This window comes from Cheilinus undulatus, linkage group 12 (assembly GCF_018320785.1).
Source record: "Cheilinus undulatus linkage group 12, ASM1832078v1, whole genome shotgun sequence".
NCBI classification, from domain to species: Eukaryota; Metazoa; Chordata; class Actinopteri; order Labriformes; family Labridae; genus Cheilinus; species Cheilinus undulatus.
The window spans coordinates 42,989,862-43,006,844 of NC_054876.1; the positions used below are offsets into that span (position 1 = coordinate 42,989,862).

The 16,983-nt window shown below is 37.6% G+C and overlaps 1 protein-coding gene across 15 annotated transcripts in view; it reads left to right on the forward strand.

Annotated features, from left to right (window-relative positions):
- The window catches only part of ncam1a (neural cell adhesion molecule 1a), a 513,459-nt gene that overhangs the window by 447,140 nt on the left and 49,336 nt on the right, over positions 1–16,983 (forward strand). For 10 of the 15 annotated variants that reach the window (XM_041801697.1, XM_041801707.1, XM_041801700.1 and 7 more), the window contains 2 exons: positions 5,844–5,891; positions 9,980–9,982. The exons of 4 other annotated variants lie outside the window; for them this stretch is intronic. In XM_041801697.1, coding sequence (XP_041657631.1) covers positions 5,844–5,891; positions 9,980–9,982 — 51 coding nt within the window. Of the gene's footprint in view, positions 1–2,278; positions 2,282–5,843; positions 5,892–9,979; positions 9,983–16,983 lie in introns of all 15 variants that reach the window. One more of the 15 variants, XM_041801703.1, reaches the window with a different exon arrangement.

A 16,983-nucleotide genomic window follows, 5' to 3' on the forward strand; every position in this document is an offset into this window, starting at 1 on the left:
ATATCAGCAGCAAGCAAAAAATAAAAAACAACAGCATAAGAAGCTACATTTTTAGCATGATATTGCAGTCATAAATGGTGCATTTACTGTAGAAACATGCTGTCAGACACATGGATGATAATAATAATACAGACATCAGAAAAGATGAGGAAAATGGTCCGCAAATATACTTGGGTGGCCCGCCCAAGTATCATGTATGTGTGGGAAACACATCTCTATTTTGTTTTCATTTTCATGTATCAGCATGTTTGACTGATTTAACATAGTTAGGGATGTAGCTAGCAATATCAACAGCAACATATCAGTATCAGCAATCAAGAGCGTTAAAAGTTAAGAATTGTATTGGTAGATGTGAAAATTTCTGTTGACTTACTAACAGGGTGAAGCATTTCATTTGTGGAGTTTTAGGCAGAACCAAAACACCCCACTTCATCTTTTTTTTTTTTTAATCTTTATTCTCTCGTTCCCATATGTCCACTCTTTGGACTTAAACTTTAGCTCAGAACTACGGCTGGTTTGGTAATTTTTAGGCTTAAGAAAAATGTAGTTTTGGTGTTATTTCAAGCAGTTCTCAGGATTATCTTAGATAATCAGCTAGCCCTGTTTAACCAGGATAATTAATTTTATTTGAGAGTATAAGTTTGATAAAAAAAAAAAAGGCACACCACTCTTTTTATCATTCTATGTTGCTCAGTGTCTTTTAGCAGGTTGTTACATTAGTGTTTGTAATTCTTTAAAAGACAGATGAAACTTGGTTTTAGGTAATCCAAAGAATTTCTTTATTTTTCATTATTAAATGTGTATTGTTGAAAAAAGGAATACATTTATTGTAGAACCATATGCTGTTTGCCTGTATGCAGATGACTAGAATATTTATATATTTGTATATAAAGTGCATTCATAAAGTATTCAGACCCCGTTCACTTGTAGACATTCCATTTTGTTATGTTGCAGCCTTTTAGAAATGTTTGCAAAATTATTTAAAAAAAACCCTGAAACATAACATAGCTTTGTTTACATGGACCACTTGTAATGGGAATAAATACCTGATCCTTTATTGATTGTGGATAGTTGTTAAAGCAGCTTCCATGAAAACAATACATCTGATCATCTGTCCCTGTTTTGGGGCGATTTTTGTCTTACTGCAAATGTCTACCTCATGTCACATGACGTCTTTTGGCTTTGTTATTTCTGTTCAGACAGCAACATGCGGAGATCAAAATAAAACTGATTTGTGGCAGAAACAACTTTTTTACTCGAAACTTTAAAAGGGCTCAAAATTGTTGATCAGATAATATAAGGTACAGACACAAAAGTATAACAATCCAGGATTTTTGCCTGTGGAGGAGTTGAAAAATAAGAAATTCTTCTTCTATAGCAAATTGTGGGTAGATTTGACCAGTGGGATGCTACTGCTCATGTCAGAACAGTTTAGTTAAGATCAAATCTCTTTGATCTGATCTCTAAATCTGATATGAATTGTCAGCTCCAAATCATGTCCAATCAATTTAATTTACCAAAGGTAGATTCTAATCCAGGTGTAGAGACATCACAGCAAACATTCAGAGAAATGGTTTGAACCTGAGCTACAGTTACAGTGTTTCTGCAAAGGGTTGGAATACTTATGTCGATGTGATATTTCAGTTTGTTCTTTTTAATAAATTTGCAAAAAAATCTAAAATTCTTTTTCACTTTGTCATTATGGGGTATTAAGTGTAATGAGATAAAACTCAGTCTAAACGATTGTAGTATTTGGCTGCAACATAAAAAATTTAAAAAACAAAGGGGGTCTGAATGCTCTTTTTGAGTTATTTGTCGTGGTTCTTGATGCTTTAATTTTTAGTATAGCTCAGTCAAATTCTTTAATTAATTTCAAAGATTTGGTATTTGTGTGCTGCATCAGTTTAACCAATCATTGTTGTGGTAGGTCTTTAAAGAAAGAGTCCCAGAGTCAGCACAGAGAATTACTTGTGTATTGGTTTTTAGTTTTTCTGGTAATTGAGCTTAAAAGCTGGGCAATGAAGCGCATAAACAGGCTGGTATGGGAAGGTGATGATTAAATATTTGGCCTTCAGTTTCTAGAAATTTTTCATTTTCTCATGCAGGGTATGCAACTATTTTAGTATTATAATTAAGACCAATGAAGCTGACGAAATTATGTCTCAGTTACACAGAGGTGCCTACTTGGAAAGACTATAAATAGCTTTTAGGAGAGGTGCAGGTGGAATGGAGCTGCTGCTTTCTTTCAACAGCTCATGTGCTGATTGACTTTAAAGAGAAGGTTTAGTCCTGCATTTCATTTTTACTTTCATTTGTTTCTACATGAAAACCCTGGCCAGGAAAAGGTATTCTACTGTGTCCGGGCTCAAAAAATGAATCTTTTTGTCACACTAGTATTCCAGTTAAGAGACTTATTTTGGTGTTGAACATGTTTGCTATTGGACAGCTTCAATTTTCAAGATTGTAGAAATTTTAGTGAAAAACATGCACAATCAAGGATAGAAATTACAATGACCCATGACTGTACAAATGGACTCAAGTGAGTCTGCAGGAAATATTTGAAAAGGCAATGATTGCATCCTTTCTTGTTGCTGTTTTATATTCCATTTTGGATTGAGGAGTTTTATATGAATTTCTGAAAACTCTTCTTTTAAGTTTGGTTTCTTTTAGGCACATAAAAGGTTTGTATTTGCAGTGTGGGTGTATGTTAGACCTTGTAAATTTTGACAGCTTGATAGTTGTTGCTGTAAATTAAACCACTGGTACCACAACAAAAGGCAGCTGGGATTGATACAAAAGCAGCGTTGCCTTACACGCTACATTCACCACTAAATGAGTACCACTGAACAAAAGGAAGCTCAACAAGTAACAGATTGAAGTCTTACAAGGTCTGCAGAAATAGTTCACCTGTTCTTGCTTATCTTTGTTCCACTGTGAATTACACAAAGCTTACCGACATTCATTTTAAAAATATCAGGAGGTGAATTCAGTCGTAACTCTGGGGACATTTGTCTCAGCATATCTGGCCTTAAACATTAAAACAGCAGTAGGCAGACACAGTTCAACATCCAGGAACCAATTCATGTTCTAGTGCCAGGACCTTGGTCCAAGGCTAAGCGTGATGCTTTTTTTATTAGGCCATTAAAGTTGTGTAACATTGCTGCAGATGTAAGCAGGCTCCGCCACATTCAATAAAAATCTGAAATATCTGTAAATAACAAAAGGCTTTCATGTGTGGTGTTGGATGCAGCTTTATTGTTCAGATATATTAAAGTGATGATAACAGGTTGACATTTAAGGTGGAAAGAAATTTCCTGAGACTAGCTGAGCTACAAAACAATCATACCATCTCATTCCCTGCTGCTGCAAGTCTGAACTTCAAGGAGCATAAGCTTTAATTTTGCACATTCTGTACTGATAAAAGCTTATTTTGTTATGTTTTAACATAAATATACATTCAGCACTCAGTGGTACACAGGGTGTTGCAAACAAAAAGCTGCAAGTTGTAAGAAGTCCTTGTTGCATTACTTAAAGTTTTTGCTTTCTCATGGTGACCAATTTCCTCAGCTGTCTTACCCTAGTTGAAGAGCTCTTATGCTGCTTTAATGCCATGGTATTGTGCTCTCTGTTGCAAGTCCTTTAAACGTTAAGAAACCATAAAACCGCTGAACTGTCATTACAGACTGCTTATTAGGCCTTCAACACCCAACTAAACCAACTACATAACCCACACTCAACAGACAACCTGGTTTCTTTTATTAAAGATATGCTGTCCAGTTCTGCTAAAATGCCACTTCATCCATGCTGCTGTCCTAACTGGCCTCTATTGAGTATAGTCTTGCTGTTCAATTGAACCACACTCATTGTCACCTCTTTCTGCTCAAATGACACTGATTGGTCTGGTTCTTCTCTGACTGGGAACAAGCGTTCAGCTTCAAGCTTAAACAAGATGGATCTGCCCGATGATAGGCATGGAATCTGACCAATCCATCAACTTTGCAAAGTAGATAAATAGCAGTGGACTTGGCCTAGAGTATGAGTCCATTAATCAGCAGGTGAAAAAGTATAAGCTCAAATCATGAATGATGGTGCCCGATCTGAGAATGGCTGGACCAATCATCATCATTTGAGGAGAACGAGGCGGTAGCTAGGTGTGGTTTGGTTGTACTGCAAGCTGGTAGCAATTAGCATGGATGAACTTGTAAGATAGTAGGCAATTTTATCTAACCTGAGACACCAAACTGACTGTGTACAGGCCAATCAGAGTGACAAGACAAAATGTGGAAACAGACATGCACAGCTCTGGTTTGTAATGTGCGCTTGGCAGGCAGATGCTGTCATAGTTTATAAATGGTGGACCTAGTTGGTGGATAAAACTGATGCCGAGGCCGGTCGGGAGAAGTGCAAAAACATCTTTCCTGCCAGGCTAGGCTTTCAGCGTGGGTCTTTGCTTTTCTTTGCATAAATAAATGTGGTCCTGTTTCAATAAAAATGGCGCTATACTAAAGCTACATCTGAGCTAATCACTACACCAGCAGAAGCCATTGCTATCAGCTTCCAGTACAACTAAACAACAACCTGCAGCTCCTGCCTCAAATGACGCTGACGTGGCACAATCATTTAAGATTGGAGCTTTGCAAAATGGATCTGCCTGATAACAGACATGGAATCTGACTTATCCTTTTGCTTTGCAAGGTGAAGTTTTTTCATTACTGTGAAAAGAGTCTTTTTGGTTTCTGCATGAGTTTGCTTCACCATCTGGCTCCACTGAATTAGCAACGATAGCTGCTATGTCTGTTTCCCTGCAGAGCTGCACATGCTTACTGCATCATATGTTTAGTTGCTCTGATTGACCCGCAACGAGTGAGACAGACAGAACGTTCACCCAATTACCTTTCAAGATTAAACTCAAAAGTTCTGTGCTTCCCAAACAGAATATGCATGGGCTGTTGCCCAGATTGATGTGAGCCATGTCCCATACTTTGGATATCTGAAATATTCCACCTAGTTTGTCAGGTCAGCTGTAAAGGCTATGGATAGTGAAAATCAGGAGAGATATGTGGCAAAACATGAAGATGAAACATCATATTAGTTTGCCTCTAGGCTGCTATGTTTATTTGCAGTCTACTACTTTATAGCTAACATTAGATTTTGCTCGCAGCAGTGGAGTTAGCCAGGATGTGGTTGGATTCTGACTTTAGTTGTTATATGCCTATGGGTTATGCAATATAAGGATAATTTTGTTTGAAGTAAATAGTTAAGAGAATGCACATGGTCCTAATCATATCATTTGACCTCTCAATGCGTTTCACACTGTCTCTTTCACCTAGTCACATACACATTTATACACTGATGGCAGAGGCTGCTTTGTAAATGATATCAGTGCCATCCAATTCCATTCATTCGCATCCAGATGCAGCTGGTTATGCCAATCAGGAGTGGTTGGGATTCTGTCTTGTCCAAGGACATTTCAATATGTGGACTGCAGGAGCTGGGATTTACTCTTATAGAAGCCGTATTTGTAAAGAAAAATTTTTATCCTAAAAAATGGCCTATTGTCCTGCCACATTTTCTCTCTTTTCAGCCTCTGATCAATACGAGAGCAGCAAATTGTTAAAGCTCTGTGACATTCTTTAATTCTATTTAGTAAAGTGGCATTTTAACAGCATATGAGCTCTTGACCCCGGTATAGACATGGTGAGTAAAGGCTGTAAAACAAGAGGAGCTCCCGAAGATTCACCCTGATGTGTTAGTTTCAGACTAAAGCTGAGTTTCTTCTACTAATCACTACACTAACTGAGGAGATATTCAGCTCCTCTCACCATGTTTTCACCATCTTTCAGTTTCATCAGAGATACCACCCTCTATCGCTGCCACCACTATGGCCAGTAGTGAGTATGACTGTCGTGCAGTGTGCAGTATGTCTCTCGTCACCTCTACCTCTCTTACCTGCTTGGACTCAGTGTTTATGCAAATGTTGGCGTGTTTCTGATGTAGGGTGAAACTACAGCTAAATGATTTTGGTAACTTTTAGCTCTGCTAACAGTCTTGTACTTTGTCAGATCCTGATTTGACTAACATTTGTCAAGGACATGAAGGCCGTCCTTCTAACTGTCTGACTGTAGTGTGGGTTGTAACATGAGTGTTACTGTGTTTATGTTTTCTAATATGATAATCATAGAGCATACCTGGGAATTCTCTGACAGTATCACACTTTATTTGCAATACATGTTGTATGATGTATGAAAGCCCACTTTTCAAAGTGAAACCCCTGGAACATCAGAGCCCAATTGCTATGTTGAGCATTTTTAGGTTAGTACATGTGAAAATCATATTAGTAGTAGTCAGTTTCACATTTAAAGTCAAAGGCTCATCAAGCCAGAGATGTACTTGCTGTTTCACCTTGCTTTTGTGTCTGCATTTGCTGTGTCTTGAGCATTCATGCAAATACTTACTGTGTTGCTGGAGGACGCAACAAAGGAGCTGACGCTATATACAGCCATCTGATGTGTGGGATATAAACTACCAACACAGAGGTGGTGACTGTTGAGTCTGAGTTCAAAACTGAATAAAATGGTATTCATTAGAGACAACAAATCTGCTCAGATCAGCTCTGTCTGTACTTGTTTCTCCAATATTTCCTCAGTGCATTGGTGCAATGCTCCAGGTGTATCTGTTCAATTAGTGACCTTGTTAACTGGTGACTTGCATCCATGCACTTGTTTCTCCAATATTTCTTTAGTGCATGGATGCAATGCTTTAAATGAATCTGGAATATTGTGTCCATGCAATGAGAAACAAGTGCAGATCAGCTCTGTCAGCACGCAAGTCACAAGTGCATGGGTGCAAGTCACCAGTTAACACGGTCACTAGTTAAATACATACACCTGGAGCATTGCATCCATGCACTTCTTTTTCCAATATTTCCTCACTGCATGGACACAATTGTCCAGGTATACCTGTTTAATAAGCGACCATGTTAACTGGTGACTTTAAGTCCACTGCATTCATAGAAGTCATTGTTAAAGCAGCTGATGAAAGAAGAAATCTTCAAAAACATGTTTTTGAAAATTGTTATCGATTGTTTTTGACAAATTGTGTCAAAATGTCCTCATCAGGGATGAATTCAATAATTTACAATACTAGGGGCCACAGACGCACTTGAGTGAAAGTCACCAAACTAGCTACAGACTTAAATGACCACCTTTACAAGTTTAAACTCAATTTTCTAAACAGTGCAAAAATAAGGATATTTGTGTTAGGTAGGTCATTTCTATGTTGTAACAATGCTTCTTGGTAATAAATCCTCAACCCCTGGAAAGCCTGTTTATGTCCTTTTAGATGGTGCCACACTGGTAAGGAACATGGATTTGTAGGATGGTAGCAGAGCTGAGTATGTGGGTTGATCCCATGATGAATTAGCCAAATCTTCTCTGCCAATGCCAAACAGCTAATTCTTTCTTTGACTCATGTTTGGTGTGGTTTGGTGTATTGGATGATCAAAGTCTGAAGAAGCAAGGCATATTTAATGGCAATTTAATATTGGCAGAAGCTCAAAACAAGAGTCAATAGCAACAGCAGAATAAGCTATTGTATTGGCAGAGAAGATTTGGCTAATGTTTCATGGGTGCAACCCACATACTCAGCTCTGCTGCTCATCCCACAAATGCATGTTCCTTACAAATGTGGCACCATTAGAAAGGTAAATTAAAAGTAAGATTTATTTCTATAAGCATTGCAGCAGAGACTTAACCTACTGAACATAAATTTCCTTATTTTTTCTGCTAACAGAAATCATGTGCCCCTGCTGGTTTGACAGACATGTTTGTCTCTGAGCAATGACAACAATACATTAGATGTGGATGATTGTTGACTTTGTTCAGAAGTTTGTCTTTTAAACTTTCTGCTGTCATTGTTTCAGCTGAGTGTTGACGGTCACACAATTAATTTTTAATCTTAATGCAAATGCATCTGCACAGTTGACAGCAAGTACATCTCTGGCCTTCCACTTCCTTTGGTCCGTCATGGCTGACTTAACATTCAGTGAAAGTTTGCAGACTGTTTCACCTATAACATTTTTAAGATTATGGCATCTTAATGCAGTACAGTTGATGGGTATAACTAAAGGGACCAATCTGTATGGACAGCATCATTCAACAAGCACCTGTACAGTTTTTTTGTTGCATTTTCCTGTAATAACAAGTACGTTTCAGTTGTTTCTCAAAATCTGGACTTAGTCATCATGTTGTTTTGGGATTACAACAATGGTTTCCCTTGATAAGGTTTAATTTCCAAGAACCTGACAAAACAGTGGAAATTAACTCATTATCATGGGTATAACAGACAATGACAGACATTAAGTTGAGCTAAACAATGAACACAGAAACTTTCTCATTATTAAAGAAAATCGGAGTTAAAAAAAATCCCATAGATGCATGTCCTCTAAGGGCTTCCAAATTTGTTATGACTTTCCTATTTCCCATTTTAAAGTTCTTTTATCCAGATATATGAGTTCATTATTGAACCAGCTGCACTATTATACCTTTAATCTTAAAATTGGAGCAGTTTTCCTGCTCTTCCTCCCACCTACCATCTCCCTATCTTAATATTGTTCTTCTTATCTAAAGCATGCTGTCACAGTACACTTTAAATATCTGTTGAAGCTCCTCAATCTCTCCCATTATTTCCTGCATTCAGCTCAGACACAGTATCAGATAATCTGACGGTCATGTCAGAACAGTTAACACGACCCTTAAGGATTTGGCTCGTCTGTGCAGACAGAATTTAAAAGAAACTCCTGAACAGTCAATGACAAGTTGTAAAAACAACCTTGAAAAACTACATGCAGTCATACTTTCTTTGCCTGTTTAGAGATCCTGTTCAGGTAACAAACTGAGGCTGATCAATATCTTCAAGCGACTAACCCATCTGCCTGCTTTTTTCTTTAATTTGAGAAACTTTTGAGCAACTTTAAGGTTGATTTGCACTGTGTAAATAAATACGACTTGTTTGTTTCCTTTAAAATGAGTGGAGTAATCGTTTTATGTCTGTTGTTGCTGCTTGTTGTGGCGATCATGATGTACTATATGAGATTTGTTTGTCCCTGCAGTGTTCCTAACCACATCCCTCTCTCTTAATAATTTGTCTGATGCATTCTCAGCTTACATTAAACCAAACTAGGATGCAGTTGATCATTTATATGCTCCTCCAGCAGCTACTCTGTGTTTCCTGCAAGGGAATCACTCTGAGCAAATGTCAAGAACGCTTTTAGAGCCTCATGATGTTTTATGTGTTCATAGCATCGTCTGCTGTGTGGTGCATCTAATTTAGTCGGCATGGTCTGTGTTCTCAAAGCTGCAGAATTCCCTCTGCTTTTGTTTTTACCTCCATTTCATCTTTGTGTTCTGGTGAAGCCAAATACAGCTGTGTTTTTCTATTTTTGATTGATCTTAGATGGTTTTAGAGATGACCATAGCTCAAGAAAATCTCAGGAAAAACTGTGTAATCTCTGAATGCATGAGGCAGTTCTTGGCACACAGTTTTGGGCGTATCTTAAATACCATATGACGAATAATAATGCAGATTTATATTTTAAAATACTGATAATCTAAATCTTCCAAAAATCCAAAACTACAAACCGGAAACTGCTTCATATATTCTGCAATATGTTTTTTTATGTGTATTTTAAAAATGTGTTTATGGATTTCTGTATTTCTCTCGGCTGTTTGTGTTTTTTTTGTCTCATTTTGTGTTTAACATTCTTGTTCATTTATTTGTTTATTTTGTCGACTGTTTTCATCATTTCAAAAATGTTTTGTATGTTTCCCATTTACCCCCCCTTCCCCTCCCTGTGACCCTCCCCTCCCTCCCCTTTTTCCTTTATTTTTTTCTTTTCAACCAATCATGTGCGTGCACATCTTGTGACTTTGTCATGTGGTGCTTGCATGGTGCTGATGATGTCGTCTTCGCTGGCCAACAGAAGGTAATTTTTTTATGTTTGTTTAGTTTGAGATCATAAGATCAGCTAAGATCACATAGAGTCGAAAGCGGGGCATTTAAACACATTTTCAGTTTTATTCCACCACTTTTCATCAAGTTTTAGGACAAACTGAAAACATGGAGCATAACATTTTATCACCTGCATTTTAACTTTTATTTTAAAGCTTTCCTTTTGACTGACTAGGATCATTTTTTTTACTCTTTGGAGCCGTTACGTGCCTTCCTCAAGATCTTTAGAGAGAGTGCATAGACCTGTATTTTGATTATCCAGGCTACCTTGATGTGATCTTTGGCCTTATTTGTTGCTTGCTTTTTTAGAAACTGCATGTTTTTAGCCTTTATAGATCCAGCGCTTTTTCATGTTACGCTATAGGGGGTATGCACTTGACATCACAGTCAGCATGAGTCACTGCAGCTCCAGCTGCTGTGTTAGAAAACTCAAACTGGTGACAGAAATAAATCGGGAGAAAGTGGCTGTATTTCAGCTGAAAAGTGCCATCTTTTTGATACTTATATGGCCATAATGTTCATCCCTGGCGGTGTAGATCCACAGCTGATGGATAGTTTTATGGAAATGTTTGGAGCCATATAGATTACTGTATTCTTACCATCCAGAACACAAATTGGCTTTGTCACTTACTCTTCCAAGCTTGTAGCACATAGAACTTGTCCAAGGTGGATGTGACATCATTCCTAGCTCCAACACCCCACTTCCGAGATAAATGAAGCATAGCGGAAGTCCCCAAATGATGACTTGGCACAACATTTTGAGATTTTATTGAATTTGTGTACATATTCAGGATATTTTTTCATGACACCAGTTTCCAACCCAAGAAGTCTTCTGAGAGGTTTCCAGGACAATTGGAGCAACAGTGTGGTGTGCAAGTTGACACAGACACACAGACATGCTGCCACTTTTAGTTATAAGGTAGTGGATCTTTAGCATTAGTACTAGCCTCTTGGTTAGAATTCACCTTCTGGGCCTTGATCCAATCAGCTTTTGTGCTGCAGGTCTTAGCATTGCCACACGCTGATATTACGTTTCCCCGACTAATGGGCCATAGTGTTGTTGTAACAAAGAAAAAGGCTCATGCAATTTTTATAAAATGGGGTTTGCAATTTGAAACTTGCAACAAATAATAAAATGTGTATTTTTGTTGCTTTAATCAAAAATAATTTAGGATTAATGTAAACATTAATTATTGCTTAAATTTAGGATGGGACATGTCTTTGTTAACCTTCATGGATGCCACCACAAATCTGGGCCCCTGAAAGCTGACATCTTTTTTCCCCCCTTATGGGCAGCCTTGCACAGATGGATGTCCAGTGTCCCCTGTGTCCTTATTAAATTGTATTGTTTAGTCTGTAGTAGACTAGTAGACACAGCTTTGTGTCAGAATGTTTTACCACTCAGCCAGACTGCACAGGCATGTTGCATGCTGGAAGTGATATCAGTGCATACCCTCTCATCCTCCAACTATATTCCAAATCAACATATTCAGACTTTTCAGTACTCACCTTGGAACTGATTTTCTTGCACAGTAATGGATTGATTAATCAATACATTTCTCAAGAAATAGACACTTTACACACATCAGAATGTATATCTATTTTTATTTTAAAATTTATAATAATTGCAATAGTGCCACATACAGCAGGCTCTACAGTGATTCTTTTTGTAATTTGGCTCACACATATTATTCCATGATTGAGTATTTCTCTCCTCAGCCAAAGTACTGAGCCAACCAAATGCATGAGCCTGTTTAAATTTTTAGCTTATTTCCCCTTTGTTATTAAATCAAAGTTATTGAGGGAAAACTTAACCCAGGCTTATGATAAAATGGCCTGATGGACTTGAAATCATTAGGTTTGCAATGGCAGAATGAGCCACTAATCAAAGTTATTGGAGTGAAATTTAACAGATTATGAAAGACCCAGTAAGCTTGAAACATTTAGCATCATTTAATTCTGAATCAATCAAGAGTTAAAGTTATGTAGGACATAAAGTAAGACTATAGATAGATAAGATACATGTAGTTTGGCATTACTGCACATCATAGATTTTGAATGTAAATTTAAATTCATGTCACTTCTGTTAAGAATAACTCATTAATTGGCAATTAAACAGAGATTATCTGCCTTTGTCAAGCTTTTATGCAAAGTTTGCTTTTTCAAAACATTAAAAATCACAGATTAGTCTTTGTGAAATCAGTACAACTATCGTTTTGCTCTCACTCACCACGTTTGATTTCACATTTCAACATCACTGGAGCACCTCCACCAAGTGCCACTCACTGCACCGCAGTCACTGTCGAGCGGTCCTCCTATCTACCCGCAGAGCTAACCGATCTCATTCTCCCCTGAAAGTTCTGGACGGTAGCTCTCAGTGTTTCACTGTTTGGATCACAGCAGCCTATTGCATTACTGCTGCATGCAAGTCTGCCCTCTGTTTCTCGTTGCATCCCACTTCTTCTTTTTCTTGTTCTGCTGTTGTTCAGACCAAAGTTTGTCCTGTCTGCATGTGTCTGTCTTTAGTGTCATGTCTTCTTCACACTTGCAATGCTACGTAAAAGCTTTAAGGAGATGAAACAGTTAACTGATGCAAAGAATTCATAAAGCTTATGTAATTGAGGGTAGGGGAGTTAATAAGGTGACGTAACAAAAACAGCATGTTTTTATTATCATCAGTGATATTTGAGAAAATAATAGAGACAGTGTGATGAATTATATTGTGAACTGTGATTTAAAAAGCATAGTTGTAATTTTCAATATGTCTAAACAGTGATCAATTTAAATATGAATTTAAAAATGAATTCAGTTTGAAATCCCTCATTCCTGTTTGAAATGGTAAAACGTGGAGAGCTCACTGAAAATGAAAGACTCTGCATTAAAGCACTTCATGATGCTGGATGGTCTTTGAGACAAATATGACAGGTGGTCTAATACATTTGTAAAGCACTGACTATATATATATAATTTTCAATGTCTGAGACATTCTTGATTATATCTAATTGTAACAGGACATGTGTAGTCATGATGGCTGCCGCTGGTTACAACCTTAATCATCCAAACACTCCTCTGTAACATGGAGGCCTCCACACTCAGCATTCCCAGTGAGTTAAGACCGGCACTGCTCAGCACTTGCCACCTCCACAGCCTCCTTCTCGACACTGCTTCTTGTTTTGAACTGAGAAATCTGTTCAATAAAAATGGCACCTCATAAGGCGTATTTACTAAACTGACACCTTGAATTTGTTTATAAATTTCTCATAATAAAGGAGAAATGCACTGAAAAAGGCACTTCCACATTCACGCTGGAAGTGACACTAGAGCGCATGCACATCCTTGAATCTGAAAGCCCTTGCAGATTCTGGGACCGCTTTCAGCATGAACACAGAAGTGCACTTTTAAGCGCTTTTCCCCCCTCATTATGAGAAATGTATTAATGAAAACATAAAGTGGGTTTTCTGTTTAATAATACGCCTCTGTTTTCTTGAACAGAGTCCTCAGCTCAAAACAAGAGGTAAACAGGGGAGATGGTTATTGTTTTGGGTGGGCATGCTTTATTATTTGCAGAAATTCTTATATTTCTTTTAATGTGTGCCAAATTCAGTAGAAAAGTAAATGTTAGGATATTAGTTATTAAATGTTAAGGTAGTGTTTTGAAGGGTTTAGATGCATTCACTGCTTAAAGCAATATGTATAAATTGTGAGTAACATGCAGTTGAAAAGTAAATATTAATGTTGGATAGATGTTTTTCTCTTTTAACCTCACAGTGGATTTTTAAGGCTGGTGACCACTTGCCTATGTCTTAAGAAAACAATCAAAATTAATTTATGATCACAGGAAAACAGAATTGAATGGAAATATATGTCATTTTAGCGCTTTTATTGGTTTTTCAAGGTTATCAACATCAAATATTGTATTAAATGGGACAATCATTACAAAACCAGCATGTTTTAGTGCCTCTTGTTCTGTCCACTTATCACTATGTATGCTGGAATATTAAAGAGGATGCTGTAATCTTTGGAGCCACACCCACCATGTCACTGGTGGAGCTCCACTTCTCCCCTCCTAACAGTAATGAACACTTCCAGCCTGCATGGAGACTCCTTCCTCTAACCTCCCCTTTCTCTGTTTTAGCCTCTGAAACAATGATCTAACCCTGAATGATGCTTGTGAATAACAATGCTGAATGTACCGATGTCTATCTACTGCTCTTACTAACCAACACTGTCTGATTCACTTCCAGCTTCTGTCACACTCACTCCAGTCTAGTGGAATGCAGTTTTCAGGCTCCGATGATTACATATGATCAGGAAAAAGTGCCTTCATGCATATTCATTCAATTAACCACAACCACTAACACTGATGTTTGAAATGTATGCTATTCAGTCTGAAACATGAATGCTTGTTTTCTGTCAAATGTATGGCAATTTATTCTTCTTTTTCTCAAAAACTCATTTACTTCCCTTTTAAAGGCATTTACAATCAAAACTCAACCATATCTCAGGTTATATGAGATAAAAATGGGCTGTTTTTCTCCCAGTAGCTCATGTACTTTTATAACAGGATGGTAAGCACACGACAAACATGTTAAATCGGGAGGTAGTCCTCTTAATAACATAATAACAAGGCTGACATGACTATAATTAATTTCCGTCCACGTCTTCTACCTTACAGCCCCTGCAGTGATATGAAAGTAAAAGCTAACATCATTATACAAGCACATACAAAGCACCTCGACCTCCCCTCCCAACAGACTATGTATATATTATTAAAAGTAATTGACCAACATGCCTGATCAAGGCCAACAGGCTCATTATCGGGTGGCTCAGCAGTCATTACTCAGGAGAGTCGAGCTGATAATGAGGAGTCAAACCTTGGTCTGAGGAAGACACGCTGCCCTCTGTCCACACAGGCCGCCCTAAAAGAGACGCTACAACCGAAAGCTGCTCTTCATATTCATACATTTCTTCTCTGAATTACCATTTGGCTAGGAGAAATGATTCTTAGGACTTTCTTATACCAAATCATTAAAATAGGAAAGAGATAAGGTTGGACACTTTGTCATTGTTGGAAATTTTATTAAGACGATCAACCAAGCAGAAATAAGCAAAAGTATAATAAACTATGTACAGTAAAGCAAAATTAGTATTAATTATATTGGGCTTTGCACAGATTGACTGCTGTCATGGTTAGAGTTCGGTTCAGTTTGATATCAAAAACAGCTTTTTTAGTGTAAAGAAAAATCTGTGGTAATGATTTAAAGAACTATTAATAAGGAGCGGGACATAAAACCTAAATCTCTTGTGCCAGAGACGAACACTCTTTAAAATCCCCTCTCGTCAAGATGTGAAAAATGACACTGCCTCTCCTGTTTGTACAACAGAAAGATAGGCCGGAAATATACTTGCTGTTGACTTCTCTGATGTTATGGCTGCTATGCATCCCCCAGCATTTGAGGCATTTTTCTCAGTAAAGCACAAACCTTGTAAGAAGAGCGAAAACATTCAAACCAATATTTAACAAAAGCAAGTGTTGCCTGCATGCTAACATGCTAAGCATGCTAACCCTGTTTTGATTTAGTCCTTTAGTCCTTTTTTAGTTTACTTATTTTAGGTTTAGTCTTTTAAACTAAATTTAACAGAATAAAGTTGCTTGAGAGGTTTGTTTTTTCTAAGTTTTCAAAATGATTTGTCAAACTCAAAATTGTACTCCTTGTCTTCAGTCCATGCTCGATCAGTAAATCAAGTTCTAACAAAAACTGTTGATCTGAGCTGTAAAGGGATGAGAACATTTATGGCAGAGACCTTTTGCTCCATTCTTTATTCCTATAACATAGTAGCTGCCACATGTCTTTGATACCAGAATAGCTCATAACCCTGGTTTTAATGGTGCCATAAACTCAGTCACTCTAATGCAGGAGTAACAGCACGATTTAAAAACGCTCAGTCAAACAATGCAAACTGCAGCTGTCCTTCAAAAGGGCATCAAATAAACACTATAGGATTTATATAGAAATACAATGCCTTTATCTTATAATGTTAGAAGCATCTATAGACAGCCTATGTGTTGAGAGGGGTGGGATGAGAACGATTTAAAGAGACATGCGTCAAAACCATAGGTTCTAAGAAGGCTGTTTAGAGCTGGTTTATACAGGGTCAAAAACCTCCTATGGCTAAAGCACGGCACAAATGAAAAAAGGGGTGTGATAAGTCACCTTTGAGTGACTAAAGAAAATGAATGAAACCATGAGGAAAAAAAGGAGTAATGAGAAATAAAAGAGCTTATAAAAAGAGTGAAAGAAGGGGTGAAAGAAAGCAGTCGACATGCTGAATATTAGCCTGACTCTAACCCTATCTATGCTTGAAGCTGTCCCCACTGCTGTGTAAATGTTAGTGGAAGCTAAAAGCTTTTCATTTCACAGTGTGTGTTTATGACAAAGCTTGTCTGGAGCTCCTGTCATTACGTATAATTTTCTCTGGCTCTTACATAAACTAGTCAAATGTGGCCACATTTCTTTTATGATAATTACCACTTTGCCGTGTCGCTGCAGACTTCATATAATGCCGCTTTTATTATTATGTAAGTGGTATGAGATTACTCAAACTTTGTGTTCCGTAATATGTTGCAGAATCTGCTATTAGCATATGATAGCATCGAGCTAGTGAATTTATTTGATCATTTTACTGCCTATGGTCTCATCCCTTTACAACATGGCAGCACAAAAACCCTGTTAGACCCACAAAGGCTGCCTTAATCACTATGTGATTACTGCCTACACATCTGCAGTTTCCTCTGATTGCAGCCCTTTTTTAGGAAAGCAACTTAAACCAGTATAGGCTGAAGAGGCAATCAGTTCCACTAGTCCAACTTGTAATCAATTAAAGTTGGAGCTTAGTTAACCTTTAGGAAACAATCACACTTGAACACTGAAGGAAGATTAGAAGCCCAATAGGCAAACTACATTAAAAGGATAA